Genomic DNA, 17388 nt, shown 5'->3' with positions numbered 1-17388 from the left:
AAATCTGCATTTGTGTACAAAATATGTACTATGTTAAGTGCATATCTACATTGTATATTACACAGGTACCAAGTCTGTGGAAAGAAACAAAATTGCAACTATAAATTTCACAGAACATTAGCATAGAGGAAATTAAGATATTTGGATACTAAGTACAACATTCTTGCATCCTCTGGATATTGAGTCATTTCAGATGCACAGGACCCATTATAGACATCTAATGAACAGCTATGCAAAGAACTACTAAGTTTAAAGCTCTCTGCCAGCCTAGTAACCTAAATATGTTCTTACCCTTCATGTTTGTGGTGATTTCAGTTAAACATGTTAACATGTTTCACAGTATAGGTTGAGTCTTCTAATACTAGTTGAATATTTCTGTTACAAAAGAAATATGTCATGAAAAAAAAGAGGTAAGACCAGATCACCACAGAAGATTCCAACACTAACATGCTTCTTTCAAATATAACTGTAACTTGCCTTTCTTTTTTTTCTTTTTAATGTGATATGAATGCTCACTTGCAGACAAGAATTAGACTGCTAGTGTAATTGGTTTAGTACAACTTTGCAGCAATTCCATGAGCACTTCTGCAGAAGTCAAAAATTAGGTGAACAGTTGATCACTCCACCAGTTTTTCTCCTTTAATGCATTACAAGCCAAAGTACTACATTACAATTTATGTATCAACTTTAAGTAGTCCTGTTTAAAACCAACACTAGCTTACTCAGTCTGCTTTTCTGGCTGATGCTTAAGATTTTTGTAGAGTTGGAATTTAAATATATAACTTTCATCAGTAATGAGTAGTAAAATAATTTACTAAAATGGCAAGTTACACAGACTAAAAAGCTGAAAATGTACAGTGCTAATAAGGAAATATGTCCCTTGCTATTACCTTGTCAAGGTCCATTTTTATTTGCAGCATTTAAAGCACATGGCAAATGCATTTTTCTGTCACAATAACAAAAAAAAACCCCAAACCACAACCCAAGACCCAGTAGAACAACTAAAGATCAATTTGGAAATACTAAATACTAAAGATTGCAAATGCCTAAGTTAGTACCATGCAAAGTGAACTTCAGTGGACGTCCCTTGTGAAGAAACATTACAATAAGCAGTCAACACAGTACACAGGAAATATTTAACATGTCATCATGTTATTACATAATTGTTGGATAGTCAAAATTGGCAAGGCTGTAATTATTACTAAGGCTGTAATTCTGCCTTATTTAGTAGGGGGAGAATCTGTCCTTACAAATATTTTTAATTTCTCCTCACAAGGGATTAATAATACTGGAGAAAACAAACAGATGCATGTTAAATACCGCACTATCAAAAGTAAGACAGAGCAAGATGTTGCAAAACAGTTAGGGAAACCATTTTTATTTTGTCATCATAAAATAACATTGTTTAAAGATCACACAAATTTGATAGATCATCATCTTTTTTCTTTCAACATTAAGCCAGCACTACAGCTGAGAACGGTGTTGAGCCATTTCTCTGTAAATTTATACTTTTAAGTAAAATAATTTTATTCTTATTATATGCATTCTTATTATGTCACACAGTAAGTATCTCGCTCCTTTGGTCAGAGATATAGTAAATTAAGACTTCAAATACTTGTATCTTCCATTTTAAAAAACCCAATATACATCCTTAACCAAGGAGTATTTATTCTACACACAAGCCATAGATACAAAATACACAGTATATACATGTCTTGAAAACAAATTGGAATTTATAAAAACTCAACAGCCAAATCAAGGTAATTGAGGCACTAAATTAAAAGTAGTATCTTCCTGTCTTGATTATACAGACTATTCTGTGAACAATCAGGACTGTTCCATAAATATATATTATCTACAGAATTTGCCATGTCAAAAAAAGCCAGCTCTGTTTAAGCTGAAAAGAAAAATTGCACTTGGAGATTGTTATAATTTACTTCTCATTTTTCACCTCAAATATGGTAATCTGGTCCTAGTGCTTTTGGCACAGGTATTGAGCTGTGGTTTTGCTATACTTCCTTATAAAACACAATGTTTTTTTAATTTGTTAATTAAAATCTGAAGAGTCTTAAACAAACCTAGAACTTTGATACAAATCTATATAGCTACAATTGCTTCATTAAATAATATACACAAATACACTCTTCGATCTCAAAACATCTCGACAACTGGATACAAAACAGTCACTTGTATTATCTCCAGCCCCCTTAATCTTATGCATCATAAGTCTGCAAGTTAATGTAATATGGTTTCTGGCCACATCTTGCACTAGATCACACCCCAGTGTACAAGGACAGAAAATAAATGTATAATAAAAAGATTGGATAAATTAGAAGGGGTTTCTTGGTCTTGAATTCTTCTCCAACTAGTAATGATGCAGCACTGTATGCAGCCCAAAAGACTCCAAACAACTGAAAGAGAAGATGAATAATCTTAGCTGACAGCACAAGAAAACCACTCAAAATACCAAGATAAACATCTCTGAACATGATTAAAAAGAAATGCCCTAAAAAGAATTTTTGATGGAAGAACTACACACACACACAAAGAATATACTATGCATTTTCCTTTTAGTTCAGAGAAATTTTTAAGACACATGCACATTATTTGCATTTGAGGTATTTTTACAGAATTGAGTAGCTAAGAATCTATAGTAAATTTTCTCTAATGTAAGCCACAGAGATACCATAAAGCAAGCCATAATCTTACATACACTGGTAATTTGAAACTTCACTGGACTAACAATTTTTGTCTCTACCTTGACTGCCCCAACTATTGACCACCCCCTTTTCTTTAAGCGAAAGTTACTACACTTGACTCTTCTTCCTAGAGTATATACCAGAGGGTTAAATTACCATTTTTTATTTCAAGAGTCATGTGGCTCATAAGCTTTTCTTTAAATATGGTGCCCCCATCTCAGAGTAACATTCCTACTCTTTTGAGGTGCAGTGAGAAGCCTGCCAAAACACAATATGCATCAAAGCCTGTATTAGAATCAGAATCGTTAGGGTTGGAAGGGACCTCAAGGATTATCAAGCTTCAGCCCCCTGCCATGGGCAGGGACCCCTCACACTAGATCAGGTTGCTCAGAGCCACATCCAGCCTGGCCTTAAAAACCTCCAGGAATGGGGCTTCTACCACATCCCTGGACAACCTTGTTCCGGTGTCTCAACACACTCATAATGAAGAATTTCTTCCTTACATCCACTCTGAATCTACCCATTTCTAGTTTTTTCTTCCCCATTCCCCCTAGTTCTATCATTACCTGACACCCTAATAAGTCCCTCACCCATCTTTTTTGAAGGCCTCCTTAAGATACTGGAAGGCCACAATAAGGTTTCAGATCCTCTCTTCTGCAGACTGAATAGCCCCAACTCTTTCAGTCTGTCCTCACAGGAGAGGTGCTCCAGCCCTCTGATCATCCTTGTGACCCTTCTCTGGACACGCTGCAGCACATCCGTATCCTTCTTGTAATAGGGGTTAGGAAATAACCAGTTTAAAAGATTGGTAGAAAGTAATATTACTTATAGATACCCACTATGTTCTATGAAGTTAGCATGCATACTTTAAAAAAAGAAGTCTCAAGGTCAGTGAACTTGACTCAAACCTCAAACTAACAAGGTTATAGCAAAAGCCAATTAGATATTGTTATCCTTTAGCAATACCTGGAACATTAATAAATTAAAAAAAACCAACCACAAAATGAAAAATACTTAAAATTTAGTGCCATGCACAACCACTGCTCTTCTGCAAAACACAAGACCAAAGAAGGCTGACCTAATAGGATTCCAGCAAAGAACTTTACACAGCTCTGTCATAGAAACTGAAGCTACATTGCACTGCATCCCATTCAACTGCCATTGTAAAAAACCAACAAAAACACAAAAACAAAACAAAGAAAAAAAAAATCTACAAACAAAACCCACCACCACCACAAAAACTGGAAAAAAACCACAACACTGCAGCAATTAAGGTGCATTACTTTAGCACTTCACTTTGCTGATTGCAACTAGGAAAAACTGACTGAAATGTCCCTATTCCACTTCAGGACTGTGAAATAGATTTCCTCAAGAACAGAGCTCTCAAGTCACAAGTAGCAGCACTTGGCATAGCCTAAGCAGTTTTGGCCATATGAACCTTGTCCTACATTTTCATACAAATGATGCAAAGGCAAAAACATTGCTCAGATTCACTCTGACGCAAATGTAAGGCTGCTAGTAGTAACCAAGTAGGAGTGATTTCATTAACATTCATTTTCAAGTTGCATATTAGTTAACTGGAAAGTTAATGTTTACCAACATGCTAAACAGACAGAAACCTATCAAATCAATAGAACAAGAACTCAAAAAGCATACAGCTTAGCTAGTAACAATCTTCTCAAACCTTCCCAAAAGTTAAGTAATAATTTCAAAGGTTACCCGAAAGGGTTTCCAGTAGTACTGGAAGCATTCTAGAACATTATGTAGTTTTGGGTTCTGTTAAGGACATTGCTAGTTTCATAAAAGGCATCTAACAGCAGGTGGCATCAGGCAAGATATTCTTGCTCTGTTTTACATACCACATCTGCAAAAATCAGAACAATGCTCACCTTCTCTGCAAAGGGTGTTGAAAGCTCTGTACTGCTACCATTATGGGAACGTCTCAGAACAGCGACTCATGTCATATTCATGCTGCAGGAACTAAAAATAAACTGCACCATGGGGGATGGGATAGAACACCTCATTTTCAGATTCTTCCTTTTGAGGTTTATTTATTCTCAAAATGATAATCCTGTCTATTTTTAATGCAACTAATATAGTACATCAAAATACTTAAACAGAAGCTAACCTGATAACAAGCGTTGTTATAGCAACAGCAACCTATAATCCCCAAGCACTCAAAAGAAACACTTGAAACAGAATTTGCTTAGCAGTCATGTCCACCATGCTAGATAAAAGGATCAGAGCTCATGTGTAGTTCTAAATATCATAGAATTGTTTCAGCTAGAAAAGAACTCAAAGATTGAGTCCAACCATTGACCTAATACCACCATGGCCGTTAAACCAGATTCTGACATTATGATGTTGTCCTGACCAAAACTTAAAAGTGTTAGGAGAGTGACATAAAAATAACAGTAAAGAGTTTGCATGATTATATTAAACTTACTTTTATTAGGGTAGAAACAACTTCAAATGATCCAACCACCAAAAGTACAGGTGCTATAACAATGAGGGGAAGTAGGGAATATCCTATCACACCAAGAACTTGGCCATAAGCAACCTGAAATTTTCAAGCACATAGAAACAAGCTTTAAGTACTCAACCTTTGTCACCAAATACAATTTGATCTTGTTACAACAGTATAAACAGTGATAATAATGTGAAGTATTAATGACATTTCAGGTAGGGAAGCTTGCTAATTTCTGTATACTACCCTCTAGAATTTTGTCATTAACCATTCAGCTCTCTTAGATATAGGCTCTTTTTTTAAAACACTGTAAATTACTTTGTCATTTCCAATGGAGGTATTTACACAGATTAAAATATGTAATTTCACCCACCCCTCACATTTTCATGTTCTGCCTTAAGTGGTTCAACGGTCACGCTCCACAGAGCATACATATGACACTCAGGAGCACAAAACTACAACAGAGCTTTCGGTCATCAGCTGTAGTCCTGGCTGTCACAAGCAGCAAAGATTCTATTTTCTGTATTAGCATACTCATATCCATTTATATATAAATACGTAACATACATGAATGCTTTTGGCATCAGTGGGAGACCTAGAACTTGATCCCTCTAAGCACAGAAATATTTTGATTTCCAGCTTAAGTTTATTATGACTTAGACAGATGCGTTCAAATATTTCCATAACTCTTTTTCACACTGACATCAGATTTTCCCTTACTACAGTTTAAAAATATTCCTAGCCCCAGTTACACTGTTTGAATTTAATAGGAAAATTGCTTTCGAGATTAGTGGTGAGACAAGGGACCATCTTGTGACCACTGATCCGTCACAGTAAGCTGTGTGGACCTATACTCTTTCCCCAGTTATACATTCTGATAATTTCACATTTTGAGCCACAAAACAGATTGATACAGGAGCATCCCAATGACACTGGCAAGCAGTTCTATGCAATCACATTTATAAAAGCTTTTTCTTTCAAAACAGTGTTCATGGAAGGCACCTCTGGCAATTATGATTGAAAGGAAAATCTAAACAAAAAGAAAGTAAATGTACATGTAGGAAGTCTGCAACTAGTTCATTAATGCAAGATGCACAGTGAAAATACAAAAATCAACTATCACTGAATATTTAATTTGGCACAACAGTTCAATGCATTTTATGGTGCTGATTCTACCCTGCTGATTGTTCTGCTGTAGCTGTCTCTAGGCCTTGCTGCAAGTAGGTTTTCATTTACACGTCAGTCACTTAGTAACTTACTTTGTAAACAGCTCAGTTATTCCATCCCTACTGGTGAAAACAGCTGAAGGCGGGGATGTAGGCCAGATGTTCAACTGGCTTTGAAGTTGAAGAATATGTGCTGTCATCTTTTAATGCATTTGAAATGCATCAGGACAAGAATGAAAACTAGCAACTAGTAGGTGCTCTAGCTAGAATTACATTATTCAATTGCTGGTAGCCCCATTAAAAAAGAGTTTAAATAAAGGGCATCAATTCAAAGGAGAAAAAAGGTCCCATTTATCTTAGTGATGAAAAAATTGAAAGCACTTGTCCCTCAAGGATGGACTTCAGTTCAGGATCACAAGCAGCTGATACAATTTCTGGGATTCACAGTATAAATATCCATTTTGTTCTATCACATCCAGCATGCTATCCATCATACAAAGATTAGCTGACCATCTCTGTATTTCCCATTTTGGAGGCCACAGATGTTACACTTACCAACCACACCCATTCTGAGTTGGCTAAAAGGTCCAAAGCCAAGCACCAAGAAAACCTAACTAGTACTGAAAAACTTAGACAACAGACTTTACATTACACCTCCCTATATGTCCTTTTAACATACAGGTACTTACTTCTCCTCCAAGAACCCTGGCCAGTAAAAAAATTGTCAAGGATCCAAATATCCAAATAGTTATAATCCAAGAAACGACCTTAGGAGATAAAGAACAGTTCATTTAATCATTTTCATTGCAAGAAAGAAAAATTCATTTATGTTAATAATTTTCACTGCAAAGCTTTTATTATCCAAAACTGAATTCTGAACTGCAGCAAGAATAGCTTTACCCAGTACCACAATGCAACTTCAGAACAAAAGTGAGATTTACAGAAACTCACTAATTGTATATTTGGTGAACATGGAATACACATGCAATGTGTTTTGCAAGTATTACAATATCACAGCAAAGTAGAAAGAGTTTAGTTAAAGTTAGAGCTAAGAACACCCTAGCTAAATGTCTTCACATCCTGCTCATTACAAAATGTGGGCTCAGTCATTTTCAAAGGTCAGTCCAACCAACATAAGGTGCTGGAACTCTATTTCTTTAAAGATGCTGCTTTATTCTTTACTAAAGCTCAGAAGACGACATAGGACATTAACTCCCAGTAGAACTTGCTGATGAATGCACCTTAATACACAACCCCAAAGTCCTGGGACAAAGTTTGTCATTTTTTATTGCTTCATTCATTGCTCTGCTCTTAAGATTTCTTGAAGAAGAATGATTAGAAATGAAGCTCTCCCTTTTGAAATGTGTTTGGTAGGAAACAATGCTATCAGTCCAATTACTGTATTTCCAAATGTACAATGTCTGAACTTAATTTAGTACATAATATTTTGCTTAAAAGTTCCAGATTCCCAGAAGAATCAAATAGTGGAGAACCAGATAAAAATCACAGCACTACTTAAAAAAAATGCAATCACTTTATGACATTTGAAAATGGCACATGCCTGCCTTTTACATCCTCCTTTCCTTTACTGTTTAAAAGAGGAGGACCAAATTGAAGTCTAAGGGTAAGAATGCTCATTTCTCTCCACCTTACAGACTGCCATTCAGTTTATCCAATCTATCTACTGTCAGTCACCCTGCTGCTAGGTACTAGCTTTCCCCCCTACACACACACAGAGTACTCTTATATTGGCATGGTAAATCCACCATTTCCAAGAAACACAAGACCTACTGTTCATGTACAGTACAAACTACAGAAGGTCATTTTTCTTTCCCTAGGAGACAGGTAAGTAGCCCACCCAGGTGACTTGAATAAAACAGTGGTTTAGTCTACTCAAATCAAGCCTCATAAAAAACAAAATAGAGTGAATTCTCATTCAGCATTTTGTACACCATATGGAAGCCAGAGGTCACAAAGGGAATGTTTTTATCTCACCATTCACAAAAACTCTTTGCATAAGCACATTCTGCTACTTCAGGTAGGGCTTACTGCTATGCTACATTGCATTTAAAACAAATCTAATTACACACAAAGATTTCTGAAACAGCATCACATAGGCTCACATTTGAATTGTGACTATAACACCACTACTCCATTTCAATCTAAATGTTAAAAAAACCAAACACAAAGGGTGTTTATGGAGGCAAATTAAATCTGCACAATGCCCCTGAACAGCTATTTACCCTGGAATTAAAAAAGGAACTATGGAAAAAGTCTGTTGACCAGAGTCTATTTGATTGCAAATCAGCAGGGAGGACAATATAGCAAATGGCACTAATGAAGAATAAATACATCAGGTAACATCAGTGATATGGTATGAATTTTAAAAGTAGCTTTGTCAGGAAATTAAAGTTCATGGCATCCAAACAAATGTTCTTCAGTAATATTTTTTTTTAAGTAATCAAAAGCTTGTTGACTAAAGGTCACAATTTAAATGAAAAGATGCACCAATTCATCTTATAAACTCATTAGTATCAATCTGTTTCCTTTAGAAACCACATCTTTCCTTTGTTTTACTGTATAAAAAACAAATGTGACATTTTTTCATAATTAACTTCTGTGAGCCACTGAATAAATTTCTTCTTCCTGTCTTGCTACATATTAACTTGAGAAACTACATTTGAAATGCACCACATTAATATGTGAAGAAGAATCTATTCAAGAATAGAAATTGCCTAGCGATCAGGTCCCCAGATTTAGTTTAGATTTAATTTTAAGTAGAAGGCTTTTACCCACCTTAAATTGTCCATATAATGAAATCATTGAGAAGAAGAGGACAACAGCCAGAGGACCCCAAAAGTCTGGATTGTCTCTTACTACCTGCCTATTAAACCCAAGAGATGGCATAGGCATCAACACACATCGAATTTTGTAGTAAATATCCTTCAGATCAATGTCAAGTTCCTCTCTGGAATTGCAAAGCAAGAGAGCATTACTATACACCACAGAAATGAAGCAGAGCATGAAAATAGTAACTAGGGCAGCAAACAGTAGGTTTATAGAGCAAGTCTCCTGTCATACATTAAAGCCATGACAAGCACAAGGAACAGTCCATCCAGAGCAACACTGTTATTTTCATCCTACATTCAGTAATTGGTCTGATTTTTGAATAGTTAAGCATGTCTAACTATTACATGACTAAGAACAGAAAACACACAAAACATGCCCTAACAGTCTATATTAAGACACTAGATCTATTTTCTGACATGCAGGAACAAAACATTCACACCATTGTAACTCCTTAGAAGTCAAAGGCATGCATACACAAAAGCAGGATATCTGTGTATTTCTGTACTGAGAAGTTTGCCATGACTGCACTTAGTACAGAAACATTTTGTTTCAAACTCTATGAGAACAAATACCTTTACATTTACTAATCCTAAATCATTGAAAATACATTTTTTGGTAAATAAAATGGGCTTGGCCTCGCTTCAACAACAGTAGTTGTCAGCCAACCAGTTTATGCCTATATTTTAATTACTTCTGACTTGTTTGCAATATGGGTAAAAATAAATAAAAATAATTAAACTAGCAATGCATTCTGTCAACAGATCTTCCTGTTCTCTAGTTGCCTTCTCTGCTCCCTGCTACAAGCAATCTGTAAGCAGCTACCATGTGACCAGAAGACTCTTTTGCACAGGAGGCTTAACATCTTGTGCTGGTTTGTCTCAGCATACTGGGAAATAATTGGCAATTCTGCTTTTTTAAGTTTGTGTGTAGACCCTCAAGACAGAGCTGCACATTAGTATCTTATGCAGTCATAGCCAAGGAGCTCAAAAGTGTTGCAAGAGACATCCAGCAGATTGCCCTTTGCTCTACATTTAAGAGCACAGTGGAGAAAAAATGTAGATTTGTACCCTAAGTCCATTTAGGAAAGTTCTGTACAAGGCTATGATTTACATCTTTTTCCTCAGAAAAGCTGAAGCAAGAAATAAATGCAAAGACACATTTCATCACAATTTGTCTTTAAAATAAGTAAGCTCACTGAGCGAGACTTGGACAGACTGGAGAGCTGGGCCAAGAAGAACCTAATGAAGTTTAACAAGGGCAAGTTCCCTTGTGGAGAAGGATCTGGGAGTCCTGGTGGACAAGAAGTTATCCATAGGTCAGCAATATGCCCTTGTGGCCAAGAGGGCCAAGTGGATCCCGGCGTGCATTAAAAGGAGTGGGTCCAGCAGATTGAGGAAGGTTCTCCTTCCCCTCTACACTGCCCTAGTGAGACCACACCTGGAATATTGCATCCAGTTCTGGGCTCCTCAGTTCAAGAGGGACAGGGATCTAGGGGAGAGAGTCCAGTGGAGGGCTATGAGGATTAAGGGCATGTGCCCTGAGGAGAGGCTGAGAGACCTGGGGCTTTTTAGTCTGGAGAAGACTGAGAGGGGATTTGATAAGTGTTTATAAATATGAGAGCTAGGTATGAAGAGGGAGGGGACAGGCTCTTCTCAGTTATTAGATAACTGTGATAAGGGGCAATGGACATGAACTACAGCACAGGAGGTTCCACCTCAACATGAGATGGAACTTCAACTGTGAGGGTCACAGAGCACTGGAACAGGCTTCCCAAAGAGGCTGTGGAGTCTCCTACTCTGGACACTTTCAAGACCCATCTGGATGCATTCCTGTGCAACCTGCGCTAGATTCCATGGTCCTGCCCTGGCAGAGGGGTTGGACTCAATGATCTCAGATAGCACCACCTTGGGAGCAGGTGTTGCTCTGTTAGAGGATAGGAGGGCTGGAGACTGGTTTTCTAATTCTTAGTAGAATTCAGGTTGTAAGGCTTTATTAGAACAGATGTTCTGGGAGTAAACAGAAATGCATTAAAAAGGTATATGAAAGTCAGATTAAGATTGTCACTGTTAGGATGATTATATTCATCCTGTTTGCCACAAACTCATCATGTCCCTGGCCTGTTCTCCTCACCTCCAGCAATCAGCAGCTCTCTTTGAACCAAACTTTAGTCTTGTAGTATAAAAGGTCACACAACAGAGGGGAATTCCTAAGTTGTCACCTCAGTACACCATTGTTTCTTAACTAAAAGAGGTTTACAGAACAGACTTTTATCACACAATTAGCTCCTTCCGCACACCTTAAAGTACTTTTCAAGTTGCAGTATCATTATTAAGCTTTCCAGACATCTGTTCTCTCCCAACATGATCATTCAAGTTCTTCAGAGTATTTTCTTGCTTACTCAATGTTTTTAAGCATTGTTATTTTTAATTTGAACAGGAAAACATTGAGAATAAAGTTCCTAAGACCCAGCCTCATACTGACTCAGTGTAGTAACCTTAAGATACAAACCTCCTTTAGCCAAACATATTTCTGTGAATAGAACAAGGGCTGCAAAGATTTTTCAGTTTTAACAACATTTTGGTCTTTGAACACGTAACACCCTTTTAATCTAGGTTTGTAATATACAATACTATCCAAGATTAAAGTTTGTGCCACCTTGCTTCTAGTATTCCTGTTGCAATAAGCATGATTCACAATTAGAGTAACTGACAGTATTTGCTTAGATCTACTTCACATGAATCTTTCCCCAGAATTCTATTGTCTTCACCTTTGATTCTTTAACAGCATTAAGAAACTCGCAACATCAGCACAAGAGATAAAGAACACACCCTAATAATTTAAGCCATTTTCCAACCATTACAAGATCAACATTTAAGAGCAGGAAAGTCATAAAACCTTTATATATATCTACAGATTAATACAATTAGATTTTACTTTCTCCTTCCTTCCTCCACCAAAATGATAAACAATGTTTTCATTCCTATACCAGAAAACACTCACTGATCAAATAATTTGGTGGGACAATTTGAAAGGCACAAGATTTTTGGTTTCCCTACACAGATAATAAAGATAGATACCCAAAAGTAATTATAACATACAAGAGTGGTTTATTATCTTCTGGGTCATCATCTTCCACTTCCAGAAGCCAGCCATATCCTCTCTGTCTTAGGAACGTAGTTGCAGTAGATTCTTTGATGAATTCTCCTCCAAGATTTAGTTTAACATCTGGAGTTGTTATAGAGCCACTAATATCTTAAAGAAAAAGGGAGAGAAATATACATCTTTCTATGTCTTGCCAAAAGCCATTTGTTTTCAAAAGTACTGGAAAGCAAACAACGGACATATAAAGCCAACTGTGCTGATCACCATAATTATACAGTAACACTTTAACAGATTATGTAACTTGAAAAGGTACTCCTGGCTTTATTGCAACAGTAGCAATATTAGTTTTGGTCTCAAATTACCAAGTTTTAGCTTCTGGACAGAACTCTTGTTTTGGTCACACAATACAATGGCATAACATAAAAGCTTCAATTTCTACTTTATCATTAAGCATTTAAAAGCATGAAAGGAGAACTAATGAAAGTTCCATCATACTGTAAGTTGTGATTAGTTTACCATTTTTTTGCCGACTATACTACATTTCTCTTGTAGTCCATCTCTGCACAGTGGCACTGCTTCAGCCAAAACCATTCTCTGCTTTTATGTCAAATGTTTCATAACAGGAAAACGTTAGGGGATGTTTTAATTCATAGCCCACATTTAATACAGGTTAAAATGTTAGGAAAATAATACAATCACAGGTCCTTTGACTCCAGTCAACACAAAGAGATACCAAGGAGCTCTCTTCAATGTACTATGATCCTGTTCTCTGACAGGACTAAACAAAACAAAGAACAACCTACATACATTTGGGCTGTGTCAAAATCACCAACAAACATTTGCTGCATTATCTCATGGTATTCAGCTACATACAGATGAAAAACAAAATAGTAAGTGAAAATAAACATAGCAATTTGAAGAAAGGAAAAAAAAAAAAAAATAGAAGAGGGGAATAATTATTCCTTTAGGAAATCAATTTCCATTATTTGCCAAAAAAGAAAAATCTGAACAGAAACATGCCAATTTTTTGCACAAGGCTTATGGCAATTATATTGAGAAAACTCTTTCCTCAAACACTTTTATACTTCAAAGGAAATCCATTGGTTCCATTGTTGTGTTTGTTTTGGTTTTGTTGGTTTTATTCCCACACAAAAATGCTCATAGGCACAAATTTCTCAGAACACCTAGCTATAGCACATACTGAAATGTTTCTGAAACACATATTCAGGAGGCAAGTCAAGACATATTTGTAGAGAACATTTGCAACATCTTCTATCAAAATGCAGCATATTGTTATAGGAACAAAACTAGTATAGTGCCAGATCTTGCAGAGTCTTCAGCCAGCACATCTGAAGTGTTCACTGACCACTCAGTCTCTTCCTAATCACCTTGCTAGGCCACTTAAGATTAATTTTAAGCTCTCCCATAAATGGTTTTCAGCTGTTTCATAATCATGAGTGCTAATGATCCATTGCCTTGATTCTTGGAACATCACCTGAGCAGGATGCTTGTAAAGATCCCTGCAATTTGAAGGAATTTCTCATTGCTCCTGTCAGTATGAGTACAGACAAAATATTTTCACTAGACACAAGCAGTAAATCCATTTTGCAAGACCTCTAAAGCTACAGACACCAAGGAAAACAAATCCACCACTTCCTCTTCTACAGTCTACTCTGAATGGTTAGCACCAGATCAACAGAGTGCTGAGGAATCTGACAAGAAATTATGATTCTGATGCTTGCTTCTGAGAGTTGGGGTGCCTTCACCGCTCCTGTTTTAGGCAAGAACATCAGAGAAGCAAACCCAAGATATCTCACACATCTCATTTCAACCAGTCATTGTGGGAACACAGCTTTCAAGACAGCCTTTTACTCTCAATTTTAAGCAAGCAGTACAAGAAAAAAAGGAAAAAACCCACCACAACAAAACAACCACCAAATGATCTGTTCTTTGTACCTTATCTGTCCACTTCACTGAGAACACCTGTTTCCAGCATTCTTTCCCACAAACAGTTCCTACCTTTCATGGAAATAAGATTAGAAGATAAAACATCTCATGCTGCTGTTTTTCATATGGATTAGATTTGAGAAGCAAACTAAGTAGAGTGCAATATGTAGTATTTTAATTTAGAAATATCAAGCTGTTTAACTTTGCTTATGTTTTCCTTTGTTAGGGTAGTAGGTCTATGCAGAATCTTGCCTGTGTTCGTAACACACAGTCAAGTGCAATTCAGTATCCTACTGGAAAAGTGGCTGTATTGGATTGAGTTCTGCATTGCTTAGTAAGTATTTCAGTGGGAATCCAGGATGCATCAATTCTTTTTCAGGATAAGATGAAGAAAACAATAACAACAACAACACCCAACCAACTACACCACAAACAAATCAAATACCAAACACACTCACACAGACACAAACAACAACAAAAAAGCCACCACCAAAATAATACCTGTTGATTAGCATTCTTTGTCAGGACTGCAAAATTTACCAAAAACCAAGTATTCTACAGTAGTTTTTCCACTTCAGTAATTCTTTTCCAGGGTGGGGCACCGGATTCAGGATTTAAATGATTCCCCACCCTATGCACAATTACAACAGTAACTAAATACACACATAAAATACAACGTCAGTTGTTTAAAGGAGCTCAAAAGTTAACTTGTCATCAAAATAACTTGTCACAAGCCTGGCTCTTGTATGTTTTTTTCACAGTCTGAAGGCAGATTTTTCATTTCATGCTGGCACACCAGAGTTATTAGTGCAGCAGTTAAGCAGCAGGCCACACTTCACCCTGATTACACAGAGGGCTTTTTTCACCTTCTCATTACTGTACTGAAATAGGACACGGCACGGAATTACAACTAATGTGAACATATGGTACAATCTTCCAAGAGAAAAAAAAAAAAAAATCTGCTTCCAGCAACGTGGGGAAGAGGAGTGGTCTATGACAGCGCTTGTCAAAGTTATGTCAGGCAAGACCTCCATGATGGCTTTCGGAGAATCTGCGAAACGAAACACCACGGCCGGCTCTGCCACGCCGCTGTCGTACGCAGCTTCTCTAACCCGCGTCAAGTAATGCTTCCAGCACCCTGCTGCAGCGAAGCACCGGCTGCGCGGCCCGAGGGTAGAGGCTGTCGCAGCCATCCTGCTCCGCCTCCAGCCACGCCACCAACCTCAGGGGCGGCAGGCGGAGAGCAATGCAGGCACTTTTTATCTCAATGGCACACAAACTGGCCGCTACCCCGGAGTCCGGCCGAGCCCGTCTCTCGGGAAAGCGCGAGCGGCCCCAGCCACGGCACCGCGCTCACCTTCGGCGTCTGCCGAGGAGACAAAGGTGAAGTCCCCGTTGCTCGGCGCATAGAGCGGCGGCTGCTGAGGGCCCGGGGGCTGCATTTCCCCCCCCTCCGCGGGGACCGAAGGGCCGGTGACGGCAACGAAAAGCCAGCAGGCACCAGGGCCTTGAGCCTCCTCAAATGCTTCCTATAACAGCAGCCAGCACCCAAAACCTACAGCGCAGCCGCCTCACGGGGCAACAACAATCGACACAGTCTCTCCGATTGGCTGCTTGCAAAGCGGACCGTGATTGGCTTTCACAGGGCCAATGCTTGCTGACTGCTCTGCTCTGGCCCTGGGAGTGAGATCACTGCCACTCCAGTGTAAAGCTCCTCCTGATTGGAAGAGCGTGACCCTACCGGTGGGAGGAGCAAGGGCTCGGCGCTGCGGGGGTCTGTGGCAGTAACACCTCCCCTCTTTCTGAGCTGTGGAGGTGTTATCCGGCTCCTGCGTCATCAGCCGCCTCCTGGGCGGCTTCCTTCCTTCCGCTCACCCTCCTTCAAGGATTTGTCCTCGGTGCCGTTAGTGTGCGTTCTCAGGGCCGCTCGCAGGGATGGAGCAGATACGCAGGGCCAAAGTAGTCCTTCAGGAAATTCTTATGAAAGTCTGTTTGGCAAGACCCTACAAATGATAAAAACCAGCCCCTTGTAGCAGAGGTTCTGGAAGACTGCCGGGGCCTCTCCAGTGGACTGTTGGCTGCTTCCATAGAGGAGCTCCAGCCACCAAGATGAGTGATGTTAAGACATGAGGCCAGATGTTTGAGCCCAGTTTAACCTTTCAGAACTCTTCTGAAGGCTGACAGCAAAAATTGTTCTCTGCGCCCTGGGACAACTACTTGCAACAGTTTTTCTTCAAGTGGTTCATCCACATGGGAAATCCCATCTGCCTGTTACCATATTTAATTTTTAATGGTCCACGTTTAGCACATACTTAGGGCTAAATTAACACATTTTCTGTCTCATCCAATGACCATCTTAGAATAGGGATCAGGAATAGAAGAGCCCTGGGGGTTTGGGGTGTACGCTCAGGTCGGGAGAAGGGAAGTGCTGGGAGGTGTTTGGGTGTGCTGTAAGCGGCTTTCTGTGCTTTTGGGATCTTTTGTCACTATGCTTTATGGCTTTTGTAAACCACTGCTTTTCCATTTAAACTTTCCATCACTTTTGCAATCTATTTATGTGAGTGTCACTCTTTTGTCCCTCTCAGGGGCAAGAGAGGGTCTGTCTGGCCTTAAACCAGGACAAGAGCACTAGAGTGCGCAGTCCCAATGTGTAAGAAATCTGGCAAGAAAGAGACCAACATGGCTAGAGACCTGCTGGTCAAAGTAAAGAACCAAGAGAGAACTACATAGATGGTGGAAGCAGGGACAGGTAACCTGTGAGGAGTACAGGGGTATTGCCCTATTGTGTAGGGATAAGGTCAGAAGGGCAAGGCATGGCTGGAGCTGAACCTGGCAAGGGGTACAAATATAAAGGGCTTCTACAGGTGCATCAGCCAGCAAAGAAAGACTGAACAAAGTGTACCCCCTCTGAGAAGTGAGAATGGAGAGCTGGTGTTAACAGACAAGGAGATGGCTGAGGTAGCCAGTAACTTTTTGTCTCAGTCTTCATTTGCAGTCTTGTTCCATCCCCTTCCTGAGTGGATGGACCACTAGGTGCAGACCATCAGGGTAAAGTTCTTCCCATGATAAGGGAAGATCAGGACCACCTAAGGAACCTCAACATTGTTCAGTGGATTAGGAATTAGCTGGATGGTCACATCTGGAGGGTGGTGCTCAA

At 38.8% G+C, this 17388-nt stretch overlaps 1 protein-coding gene across 1 annotated transcript; it reads right to left on the bottom strand.

Annotated features, from left to right (window-relative positions):
* Nucleotides 1-1362: 1362 nt before the first annotated feature.
* YIPF4 (Yip1 domain family member 4) lies at nt 1363-15812 on the bottom strand. The gene is made up of 6 exons (XM_068156481.1): nt 15589-15812; nt 12281-12434; nt 9129-9300; nt 7022-7099; nt 5146-5259; nt 1363-2411 (listed from the first exon to the last, which is right to left on the bottom strand). The coding sequence occupies exons 1-6, from the start codon at nt 15671-15673 to the stop codon at nt 2274-2276; spliced, it is 741 nt and encodes a 246-aa protein (XP_068012582.1). The 5' UTR covers nt 15674-15812; the 3' UTR covers nt 1363-2273.
* Between the last annotated feature and the right edge of the window lie 1576 nt (nt 15813-17388).

Source organism: Melanerpes formicivorus, unplaced genomic scaffold (genome assembly GCF_026170545.1).
Source record: "Melanerpes formicivorus ecotype bairdi unplaced genomic scaffold, bMelFor1.0.p_v2 SCAF_2, whole genome shotgun sequence".
NCBI lineage: Eukaryota > Metazoa > Chordata > Aves > Piciformes > Picidae > Melanerpes > Melanerpes formicivorus.
The sequence above is the reverse complement of the archived record's forward strand: the minus strand, read 5'-3'. Positions and strand labels throughout refer to the sequence as shown.